At 40.4% G+C, this 12,639-nt stretch overlaps 1 protein-coding gene across 2 annotated transcripts in view; it reads left to right on the forward strand.

Moving 5' to 3' along the window:
- Positions 1-6,930: 6,930 nt before the first annotated feature.
- The window catches only part of ANO10 (anoctamin 10), a 124,838-nt gene continuing 119,129 nt past the window's right edge, over positions 6,931-12,639 (forward strand). The window contains exons 1-3 of one of the 2 annotated variants that reach the window (XM_063325259.1): positions 6,931-7,047; positions 9,820-9,972; positions 11,078-11,260. In XM_063325259.1, the coding sequence (XP_063181329.1) occupies positions 9,834-9,972; positions 11,078-11,260 (322 nt within the window). In that variant the 5' untranslated portion in view covers positions 6,931-7,047; positions 9,820-9,833. Of the gene's footprint in view, positions 7,048-7,763; positions 7,851-9,819; positions 9,973-11,077; positions 11,261-12,639 lie in introns of those variants that run through there. The other variant, XM_063325258.1, reaches the window with a different exon arrangement.

The following is a 12,639-nucleotide window of genomic DNA, read 5'->3' on the forward strand; positions in this document are numbered from 1 at the left end:
GCAATATTAATTGTTAATCTTTTCTTGACTTTTACTTGACTTGACATTTGATATTAAGAATGGAGAATCCTTTTTTAATTTAATGTTTTGCTTAGCTTATTTCACTGTAGTACTAGCATGAAGGAGCAGTTCCTTCTGTGCCTTAAAATGGGGCAAATACTACACTGTTCTGCCTTCTATCTTGACAAACACTAGACATCTGCTCCAGAAGGAACTAAATGAGAAGAATAGAAATCAGATTCCTCCTTTCTACCACACTGCATTTCTAATTGATGATTTGAGATTATTTTCATTAAAATAAAGACTTTTTAAGATTAGGTGTGATACATCTGAGGGTGCTTCAAATCAGATTATAAAATCATACACTACAGAAATAAAAGACAAATTCAATGACCTTGATAAAATCAGGGTTTTTCTGTACAGACCTAGAGTACTAAATTTTATGTGGACCACTTGATACTAATAAAGATAATATACTATTTTCTAATAAATTAGAATTTATGGAAAATTTCTTTAAATTTATAAACATTATGTCTCTGGTATTTCTGAATGTATGACTATAGCAGACAGGTCAGGTTAAACATTTTTTCAGGTTCACTCAGAGTGCCTCGTGTTCCCCTGAACAGACACAATATACCGTATATCTTTATTACCCCATGCTCTGAACATTTGATGACAGCATTGGGACCCATGTGGACTCAGATGGTGAAAAACTGTGACACACTGTGCATTCAAGAAGGAACTAGATACCAAAAGCACATGTTGAACTAGACCAGCACATGCGGTCTTTTAACAATAGCATATGCACACTTCCTTTTTCTGTCAGTACTTTGCTTGCCAGCTCTGTAGAAGAGATTGCAAGCAAAAGACTTTCTCTTTTGACTCATTCAATTTTTATTTAACAGCTAGTATTACTTTAGTGATTGCTTTGCAGTGTTTCACTGAGTATTTCAAATTGTACTATACTCATGAGTTCAATATTTTGCACTTGGTGTTGTTGGTTTCTAAGGGACCAAGTTCCATAATTTTGCAAAGTCCAGTGATCACATTTATATTTTGGTCAAAAAAATGAAGTGATTTATTCAAGGCTTGCCATTTTTATTTCTGTTTTGGAGTCTTGGATGAGTAGATACCTGTTTGCTTCAATTGGACGCCACCTGAAAATGAAGGGGAATCAGAAACATAGTTTCTGAGTACGTAGATGTAGTATGTAAACTAGGCTGACATCAGTATAATGACAAGCTTGGGCCCTTAGAAATAGCAATTAACAGAAACAGGACGTCTGTAGTTTAATGGTTTAAACTAGTTTTGTCAATTTCCAAGCAATGGTGAGAGCAGTCAAATGAACAGATGTACAATTCATACTAGGGGATAGTAAGTAAACGAAGAAATTATATACAGACTTGCAAATGTATCATACAACACAACAGTGTATACTGTATGAAAGGAAAACAGAGCTCAGAGTCTCTTTAGACTTCAAACTGTTGGACAGATGTCAAATCTATGATTGTTTTGCCAGCAGTATGCCAGCACTACAGCCCTTGCCTAACTCCGTAAGCCAATGTATTTCCCTAGAGAAATCAATTTATGACAGTTTGAAGAATCAGCTAGAAAAACTTACGCAACTCATCTTTTCATAATCAAGAGCTCCATAAAAGACCAGTTCTGAAGTGATGCTTCAAGTTACTTAAAAGTTAGAGTAAAATGTACTGTATGAAGTAAAGATGTGGTATCTGCATTTTATATCGGCACTTTCATGAAGTTGTCTGTAAGAACACATGAAATACTTAACTAAGCACAATAAAAGCCACCATGTGCACATCTGATGTAGTTTGGAATGGCTGATGGTATTCCTGCTCTCTGAATTTGGTTTCCCTTAAAATGTCATGCTGTGGTTGTCCAGCAGCTGAACAGCAGCTGAATTCAGGCACAAGGGGTGAAAGAGAATTGGATTCATTAACTTCTTCAGCCCTCCTATGGCCATTCCTATGCATAATTCAGAGCCCTCAGAGCAGGACTGTAAGGGGATTTATCATCTTGTTATCTTCGGTGAGTGTTACTTTGAAGGTAGTGGCTGGAAGGACTTTTACTGAACGCTAAATTCCTGAACTTGCCTCTCCCAAACCTTGGTTAAGCTCTTTCTGCTATGCTCATAATTTAGCAGACAGTTAAAAGCATAATCTTCCTTCAGTTCCTAAATCCAGGCAGAGATATTATTAAAACAGCTATTTGAAAAACACAATCTGCTGACAGGCTGCATCAGATTGTGCAGTCAGGGACCTCTGTGAGGCACAGCCCCAGTCATAGCATCATGGCTACTGATTAATCCAGTCTCTGCACATTTTGTTAGAATGTGTTAAATTCTGCTACCTAATAACTCATAGCAATTAACCAACTGACTGCGCAGTACTGTTTCTAGCCACGGACTAGCAAATAAAGTATGTTCTGCCCAGGTGCAATGAACTTAGAATCTTGATTACTTTTAATTCACTTCATGTATCAGTGATGATGAACAGCTTCTGCAGATATTTTACCTTTTACCTGCTCCTTCTGGGTAGTGATTTAAGAGCGTTTCTCTCACCTCTTCCAGGCCTAGTCAGGCTGATCCTCCTCTTTTTATGACGTTTCCATTTTGTTTGAGAGGACAGGGTTTTCTGCTCTTTGATGACCTAATTTGGGAATAGTTACCTGAGATAAAACTAGATGTTTCTAATCAGCTAGATACAGTGTGAAATGGAAGAAATGTTGCTTGTACCTTACCGATTAAAATTGATCAGCTTCATTGCTCAGTGTTTATGAATCAAAGCTTCAACACTTTGACCCCAACAAGGCGTGGACTGTCTGAACACGCTTATGTGAAAATTCCTGGCAGGATGTAAAAATTGTGCCAGGTGTGACTCAAAAAAATATTTTCCCCTCCATTTGCAGGAAGGCAAAAACATTTTAGTAATGTTTATTACACTGTTGGAAAGATCCTGTATAATTCTGTATAGTCTGACCAAAACCATCACTGAAGATTGGTAAAATGTCACTCCATCTTACTCTGACAAACACCTTGATTTAAATTTAATTACAAAAATTTTAATGTAATTACCACATTAGCCTTAATCTTTAGGTGTCCTATCATCCATTTAACACTCAAAGCAGTATGTCTTTAGCTTGTGAATTGAAAGCATATTTTACTGTTAATTGCTCCTTACTTTTATGATAACACAATGTTACAGTATGCCTCAAAACCTAGGTAAAGGTAAATCTTAAGAGAATGATTACTATTATGTGTGACTTCAGATAAGAGGCAATATTAATCTCATTTATGTGACTATATAAACTATGGTTGTCATACCATACATATGTCTATGTGCATTTGAATTAATAAGATTTACTGTACGGAAGATGCTTACCTTGTGCCTGCTCTTGATTTTATCTAGCCTTTCTCTGAGTTTATTTAAACCACTAAAGTAAAACAAAGAAAACCAGGCAAAAGGGGGTAGTTTTCTGTGGAGCTGGTAAATTGAGTGGGCTCAGAGAAGGATCTGGTGAGTGACAGAGTTGGTGCAAGTATGGGGCAGAGCCTTAGAGCTGGCAATGAGGGCACAGGGAGAAAGAAATGGTGATGGTGGATTGGGAGTGAGATCTCACTCTTTTAGTAGCAGTGAGATGCTGGATGGGCTCAGCGAGCCATTGAACTATACCCAAAATGTGAGCAGACTTTCAACCAGATGTAAAAGAGAATTTCACTTCACAGTAGGTTAATGGCTTGTTAATTTAGTTACGTAGTGTGGTCGTTATTAGTCCAGGGAGAAGAGGGTTAACCGCAGAATAAAAAAATCCCCTGCTCTTGAAATTTTGATGGATTCTTTTTTGTATCTCCCTTTTTTTTTTCCTGCCTTACTACAGCTCATCCATTATACTCTGGCTATAATCTGCATTGTGACTGACTGAGACAGACCATGAAAATGCTATAATCAGATAACTGAATCACAAGACTGGACTACAGTCAAAAATGGATACAAGCTTGGGATTTATATTTAGCTATAGTGATATGCAGTTTGCAATTTAGGGTGGGTATGCCCGATCCATCTTTAAATTAGCTAATCCTCCTAATGGAAAATTTCTAGTCACTACAACACTGTGCTTGGCACAAGGTCATTTACTTTTTGCCATCATGGTGATACTGTTTCCACTATGCCGGCAGTGTATGTTTATGACGATTACTTTGTAGACACATCCACCATCTACTTATGAATCCTATTTTTCTTTTGTGAACATGGAATTATGTGCTAACCTTTATGCATGGCTAGCAAAATGCAAACCTTTTCGAAAGAAATGGAGAGTGTAACAGTTAAGAATTCAATGCATAGCAAGAATGTGACACCTAGTGGATAGACAGCATTGAGGAAATGTGACGGTCCCATCAAGGAATATTGACATTAAATGACCCTATCCAGTAAAAGAATTAATTTGATACCAGAAAAGACATTACCCTTGAATGACTCTTTGGACGGGGCCAAAGTAATTGGATAATGGCAAGTCCTCACTGGAAGCTCAGAAGTGAAGAAGGTGTCAAAGATTGTTTTAAAAGGATTTTTTGTAAACCACTGGCAGAATGAAGATGTCAAGCCAAGAAGGCCAGAGGGCTCCTAAAAGGCAGAGACCAAAGCACGTTTATTGTGGACACACGTGGATACGTTGTGGATACTCATTAGATGCATTGGAAGTGGAGACTTACAACATGCAAAACACAAGAAAAAAAGTATGTCTAAAAAAACCCTTTTGTTAAACCCATGTCTCTGTTATTGCCACGTTATCTCTTCAGGAAGAGAGAGTTTTCACAGTTGGAGATACTCAGTGGTGAATAACTATGCGGTTAGGCCACCGAGAGCTGGACAAGACTGAGACACAGTTTGAGAAGCCTGACTAATACATTCTGCCTAAACTATCTGCCACAGACTGTGTCTGTCAGCTGCTCCCCACCATAGTCTGTAGTACCTGAATTTCAAGTATTCATATATCTCAATTTTCCGGGGTGTCCTAGTGCCTCACAGCTTCATTGGCTATAAATAGTAGAAAAAACTCATCACCAGAAACTGGTATATTATACTGGCTATGGAATATAACACAAACTTTTCACTGTAAAATTTACAAATTTTAAATCTGTATGTATTGCCAAACATGCTGAACACTGCATGTTGAATAATAGCCAGATGCTAGAGGAAGGATAAATATTACCCTCTGGCAGTTATTGTGCTCTGTATGGGGTGCATGCATTGGCTCTAAAAAACCTCTAACACTAAGGGCTCTTACCTGCAGTCAGTCCCCAATTACAGTGGATCAGCAAAATGAAGTTCCCGTGTGGCCAGCTGGTTTGCACCAGTCTCATCTTACCTGGTAAGCTGTTATGAATCCACTCTTAGTAGTTCAGAGCCACTTGCTGTTAGGCAACATGGTGTGTGCCTACTTGGCATAAGCCACAGAGGCAAACACAGTGCAAGTCCCAGCCGGTGCCTTTCAAACTGTGAGGAACGGTTTCTGTAATCATTCTAGACCTGCATGGACTGTTCACATCTGTAAGTTAACCTAGTTTGCAAGGAACACTGTGTCCTGGTTTGAGGTAGAACAGAACCAATTTTCTTTTCAGTAACTTTACTTTTCCATTAAGTCTCTTCTAACTAACAGCACTCCCTGAAATTAACAGCATATTTTTCAGACAACGTCTGCTTCTGGCAGTGATAAGGCCTGATGTGTATAGTTAATATCAAATAATAGTATGCAGAGAAGCTCTTGCTTATACTTATTGCTATAACAACCAAGGTCGGCTAACTGTTATGTATCAAGTTGGAGTGGGGAGGGGTGGCACCCACAGGGAGGAGCAGACGGGACAGGTGACCCAAAACTGACCAACAGGGTATTCAATCCAATCTGCATCATGCTCAGTATAAAAGCTGAGGGATCAAAGGAGTCAGCCTCTTTCTTCAATAGCCAGTGTCTGAGGAGGTCTCTGTCTGTTCTTCTGCCTTTGACCTTGATCTGTGTGTCCCTGAATACAGTTTCAGAATCCATAGGAACCTATCTGTCACATAGTCCAGTCTGGGACTTTCCCAGTGCCTGCCAGTGACGCAATCGTCATTCTGGGAGCTTGATACTGGCTTTGTATATATATAGTATAGATTTCATTTTTTTTCTTATTGATATTATTTTTTTAATTATTAATATTTCATTAAAGTAGCTTTAGTTTCTTTTCAAGGCATAAGTCTCTCTCCCGTATTCTCCCTTCTTTTGGGAAAGACAGCATCTGTTGTTTGTTTAGTGGCCAGTCCAGCATAAACCACAATGCACTGAAGGCTCCGATATTGTCCAAAACAAAATATATTTGGAGAACCTGGCTTAAAAGAACTTCCATGAGCCCAGCAGGGGAGTGTGCTGTGCTAGCCAGCCTCTTCGTCTGCCGCCCCTACCGTGCAGTCGCACTTTGCTCTTAGCTACGAATGGACGCGTGGAATTATACTCTCTACAAAAATCTTGGCATCGAAATGCGAAAGTGTCCTCTTTTGCCTGTAGAAAACGAGGTTTGGAAATAATTCAGCCGAAGTGAAGGGTTTTCGGCTCGAGCTGCAGAAGGAGATTTGGCCTGCCAGGAGGGAGCACAGAAAGGGAAAGGTTAAAAAAAAAAAAAAAAAAAGGAGGATGAAGCGAGAGGTCACGGTCCTTACCAATGCTGATAAAACACTGTAATAAAGATATTTTGGAAGCATTATGGCACAAAGGGCGGAACGGCCGCTAACCGCCACCAACGGCCACCACCCGCCCCACCCAACGGCCGCAGCCTCGCCTCAGCCGTCCCGCGCTTGCCCCGTGGGCACGCGAACAGGGCGGGGCAGCGCGGCCTCGGGCCAATGGGAGGAGGCGGGGCAGCCGCGGGGGGGCGTGGCCCCGGGGCGACGGGGCGTGGCCGGCGGCAGCCCGTGGGCGGTGGCAGGTCGGGCCGCCCCCCCCCCCCCGCGCCTCCTGCCAGCGGCCGCCGCCCGCCCTGCGGATGTGGAGCCGGCGGTGAGTGGGGAGTGGGCGGCTGTCGCCCGGCGGGAAGGGGCTCTCGCTGCCTGCGCCGCCGCTGCCGTGAGGGGAGGAGCCTCCCCCCTGCCCGCCCACCCCCGGCCTTCCCCGCCGTGGCGCGGTGCTAGTGCTCCTCACCTCCCAGGCACCCTCGCCTGGCGGCGTTCACAGGCCTCGGGGGGTGAGGCGGGCCGGGCCTGGAACGGGCTCAAGCTGCGGGAGCCAGGCCCCGTCCCTGGGGTCCCGGTGGGCTTGGGGCGGAGGGGGAGCCGCGGAGCGGCCTGGCGTGAGGGAGCGAGTCACCGAACGGGCCTCTCTCCGCCCCGGGGCTGCTCTCCGCCTCAGTTGTCCGGTTCCTATAAAAGGAGAGCGGGGCGCAGCTTGGCGTCGAGAGGGATGGGACGGAGTTATCACAGCCTCTATAAAACCAGCTCCCCCGCCCCGAGGGGTGTGCGGGCTTGGAGGCCGCCCTGGGGAACCAGCCCAACGGGGAGGTGGGCTGTGAGGGTCAGAGGGCCACCCCGCGCCTCTGGGTCTGACCTAAGTCGTGCTGTGCATAGGTGTGCGAGAAGAGGTGCAAGTGACATTCCAGAGGGCGCTGAGCTGCCTGCTTTGTGGTATAGGAAATTGCAGACGCAAGTTGGAAGAGCGCTTCAGCCCGGTTCTACTTTTCAGCAGTAATATGCCTAAAAATAACAAATCCGACTTAGTCACCGCACCAAGCACAACGATTCTGAATAAAGGATAGGAGCCAAGTTTGCTGAGTCTCCTGCTGTTTATACAAAGGCTGTTTTCAGAAGGTCACTGTTTTCTAAACTGTTATGGTTAACTAGCAATAATAACGGCCTAGTGCTTTTGATTCTTTAAATTCCATAGAAGTTGCGATGTGCGCAATGCGACAGGCTTTATCCCTTTTTTTAAAAAAATAAAACATTATGGGAAGTGATGCAGTAAGTTGAAGTGATGCGCCAAGACAGTGTAATCATTGACAATCACAGTTACATTGCCTAATTGCTGATTATGTTTTCCTTTGTCTGATTAATTTGGCATGTGCAGATTTACATCTAAAATGTTTTTAAATACTTCATTAATCTAATGTATTTCTTTTAAAGGAATACATCCTTGGGTTCAGAGCTGTAAATCCAAATGCTGCAGAATTGTGTGCGTGTGAACGGTCAAGTGAAACTGGCTGAAAATCCCGTTGAAATTTGTCTTGAAAGCCTTTTTCCCCAGCTGAAAGCAAATAGACTTGTTTATTGTGATATGCATATGTTTATGCTATGACTGTATTTTGTAGAATAATTTATATGAAATACTGGAGATTATGATTTCTCTGTGAATCACACAACCATATCTGTCATAAAAGCTGAACTGCATCCTTAGAGCAACTTGCTTAGAAATTCAGTAGTTTCAGTCTTTGAACAAGAAGGGGAAAACTGCTTAACAACAGTGGGTAAAATCCTTTCTTCAGTGATGTTAATAGGAAAAAAAAAACAACAACCAAATGCAGACCTTCCCCTCAGTTTAAATTTAGTAAATTCAGTCTGTGATAGCATTTTTTGGTTGGGTTTTTTAATTTATTTTTTTTTAAACTGAGTTAGGTTAGTTACCAGATACAGCTCTAAGTTGCTTTATGAAGCATGGTATAATGATCTCTGTAGAATCATTTATATAAAAGTTGAAAGCACAATGTCAACACTACTTATGAGGAGCAGCTGAAGGAAATGGGGTGGTTTAGCCTGGAGAAAAGGAGGCTCAGGGGAGACCTTTTTGTTCTCCACAACTACCTGAAAGGAGCCTGCATGTAGCAAGGTGGGTGTCGGTCTTTTCTGCCAAGTAGCAGGACCAGAGGAAATGGCCTCAAGTTGTGGCAGGAAAGGTTTAGATTGGATATTTAAGGAAAAATTTCTTCACCAGAACAGTTGTCAAGCATTGGAACAGGCTGCTCAGGCAAGTGGTTGAGTCACCATCCCTGGAGGTTTTTCAAAGACCTGTACATGTTGTGCTGGGGGACTTGGCAGAGTTAGGTTAACGGTTGGACTTGATCTTAAAGGTCTTTTCCAATCTAAATGATGATATGATTCTTAGGAAATACGTTCACTTAGAACATTTGGATTATTTACATGTAAAGCTACGCTGATGTGCAACGCTTTGCAGCTGAGTTTTGTCTCAAAACACTAGGTTTATATCTTTCAACAAGTCATTTAAGTCCTTTGTGCATAATTTGCTTATCTGTATGATAGGTGTCCTGCTCACCTACCCAAGGTGGTATAAGTTTCCTTCGCAAGGTTAACTGAGAAAGTTCCTCCTTAAAAGTATACTAATGTGTTTGCGCACTTACCAGGGCAGGCTTATCGGTTTTAGATACCTGTTTGACCAATGTTCTCTTCTGTTAATGTTTTCATTTTCTGACAAATAATATACTGTAGGAAGTTGCAAGCTGTTGCTTTTGATGATAATTTCTGCTTATTACTTTGTTTTTATTTATTAATTTGCTTTTCTCATCATTACTACTTTGCTGTATGTAGCAACAACAATTTTCTACCTAGAGAGTAGCGCATAAATGCCACCAAAGACTGGTAGCATCTTGCCAAGTGATAACTGGAGAGGTTACTCAAACTACTCTTTTCAGCAGGTCCACAGAAATGGGCACCAGCCACTTTGCTAAGCATGGACATGTGTAACTCACTATAGTAAAGTTTTGTAGGTTTTAAATTTATACCAAATATTCTTTTAACACTGGCATTTTTATTTTGTTTCTGTACTTAGAAAGCTCTCAAAAGATGGCAGAAAGCTGGCCTTTCTTGGATACTTTTGAGCCTAACTTCAGGCCTCTGGTAGTAATTGAGCTTGCAAAAGGCACCAAAGAAGAAACCATAGAATGGTTCACTAAACGAATTGTGGACAAAAAAGCAAATGGAGGTGAGTACAATATGATCTTCTGTAACACTTGGGAATCAATTTGGCTGTCATCATAATAAGAAGACATATAGAAAATTATTTTTCAGGTAGTTTGTGGTTTAATTATTGTTTAGCCAATCCCATCCCATCTCATTCCATTTCACGTTTTTGAAGTTGCTTGATTTTATATAATAGTAGAGCTTCATGCTGATGACATGAAAATGTAATAACTGAACCTTGTTAACCCTGTTATAAATGAAAATACTGGCTTAAGGTCACACGCCTGTTGAACTCTAGAATCCTTCCATTTTGGTGGTGAAAGCCTGATAACCTCTCCTTCAATGTAGTTTTGGTATCAGTTTTTATATTAATTGTCTAGAAGATGTTTCTGTTGTTGCTTATGAGAACGTTGTAAGCTTTACCAAAATGAAGACACATCATATCTACTATCCTGTCCACAAGACTTGGTGCCATGTTGTAGAATTAAATAAAGTTAGCAGGAAGCAATTTAATATTGATAAATTAATGTTGGACTTTAATTATCTTTTTGATAGTTTGTAGGCTCTTACAAAGACAATATTTCATTACTCATTTTTTGTATACTTGCAGGAATTGAAGTTAGGCCAATTAATTTGTAATTCCTTAGACTTATTTTTTTACATTTTTTAGAAAGGCATTATTTATGGCTGTTGTAGCTTATATCTTATGGTCAGTAATATTTCCGCGGCTGTTGGATTTGTGACTACAAACTTGTGCTCAGCCCTCTGTTAGATAAGTGAGGGATCTTTCTGTTTCAAAAGTCGAGTCTCCTTAAAACTTGGGGGACTGTTTGCGGAAGCACTGGTTGCTTATATAATGTGAGCATGACAGGAATAGATCCAAACTATCCCTGTTTTTTCATCTCACTGTTTGTGAGCACTTCCACAGAAACGGGGCTAAATCAACCTGCAAGATTCTGAATACCACGTGGGTTGCTGTTGAAGCCTTAATTCTTCGTGCCCTTAAAAAGATGCAGATCCAGCGCTCCTGATAACTAGGCCCAATATGATGTTTACTAAAATACTAGGTTTTTGAGATGTAATTTTAACATATTCTCTTCCTAATTCTGCCTTTCTTTACTTCAAAGGTGCACAACTGCTGGTGAAACCATTGGTCACAGAAAGTGGAGATGAACATATTTATCTTATTGGAGCTTCCCACTTAAGGCTGTTGCTGGGAGCTGAAACTGTGGGTTTGGTGAAGGAATGTAGTGATAACTCAATGAGAACTTTTACATACAGCAGTAGAAAAACTTTCAAAGATTTTGCAGGTAAGCAATTTTGGGGGTCTTTGTCATTGCAGAGCTGTGGCAAAAGATTATAAGCAATTACACTGCTAAATCTTTCATGGGCTTTCCGTTCCTTGGAATGGTAACAGTGAACAGAAATAGGAAGAACAAACCATGAAAACCTCACTCGTTTTTGCCTCTGGAAATTCAGATCATATGGTGAAATAAAATTTTTTCTTCTTTCACATGGCTTCCACTTTTTGCTTGTGTTTTTATTTATGCTTTTGTATGCTCCAAATAATCTATTATTTGTATGAAAAGTTTTTGTTGAAAATAAGACAACAATAAAATAGTTGATAAACATGAGTGCAGGATTAACAATCAATGTTATGATTTAGCATAGCAATTTAATTTCTTATTAACACCTGTCAGCCAGTTTTGAGGCTACTGTCTTATAATTAGTTGGCAAAAATAGAAATATCTTGTTCTATTATGTTTTCATATCAAACAGAATTAAATAATTAAGTAACACTACAGAGCCATTCAATGGAATTTGGCCATGATGAGGTGAAAAATGTGTCATCTACAAAAGAAACCCTGCAGCCTGGTTGTCTTACCAATATTTCTAGTTCCTCAATTTTATTGATACTATATTCTTATTCTTTGTATTAGAGATTTGTTGCTGTTCTAGCTTCTTACTTCATGTATTTAGGGCTATTACTATAGTTTCTTGTTCCTAAGGGGGGAAAAAAAGAATCAATTGATCATTATCTCAGGGAAACCAGACTTTGTTTCTTTGATGATAAATTGATAGGGTTGACAATAGGTTTGTTGCTGTAGCTCTTCAAAATTTGGGATTTTTTGTAAGGTTTCTTATTGTTTTACCTTATTTCTGTATTTTTATCAGAATTAATTGTCTCAAATGGCTTATCATTATGTTGTATGGGCAATAAAGAGCAAGATACTGTGATAATTTGGTGTGAAGTGGTTACTGAAAAGGAGGTTTGTCCTCTTCTTACTGTTTTTTTGTTATGAAAATACTTCAGGAACTGTATGGCAGAAACGGGTATGGAGATTCTGAGATCAGCGAATAGTGGGTGCCTAAGTAAGAGTCTTTCAACAGGGCAAGAGTATACTTGCTGCTATACAAACCCAGCCTCCAGAAATTAGTAGCTCAGGGGTGTCTTTGTTCTTGTGTGATTTGTTCTCTTAGTTCACCCGAGTAATCAAAAATGCAGTGCCCAAGGTGTGCCAGTTAGAGAAAGCTTCTTCCCAAGATGTTTACTTTAAAAAGTGGAGGTTTTGCTAATGGATGTTGGTTGGCACTAGTTTTAACAGTCACATAATTTATTTTTTTTCCTGATTACGGTCATTTTTGATAGCTGTTTACTGCCAGGGTTGTCTTCCTATGCTGCACAATT

This window comes from Chroicocephalus ridibundus, chromosome 2, assembly GCF_963924245.1.
Source record: "Chroicocephalus ridibundus chromosome 2, bChrRid1.1, whole genome shotgun sequence".
Taxonomy (NCBI): domain Eukaryota; kingdom Metazoa; phylum Chordata; class Aves; order Charadriiformes; family Laridae; genus Chroicocephalus; species Chroicocephalus ridibundus.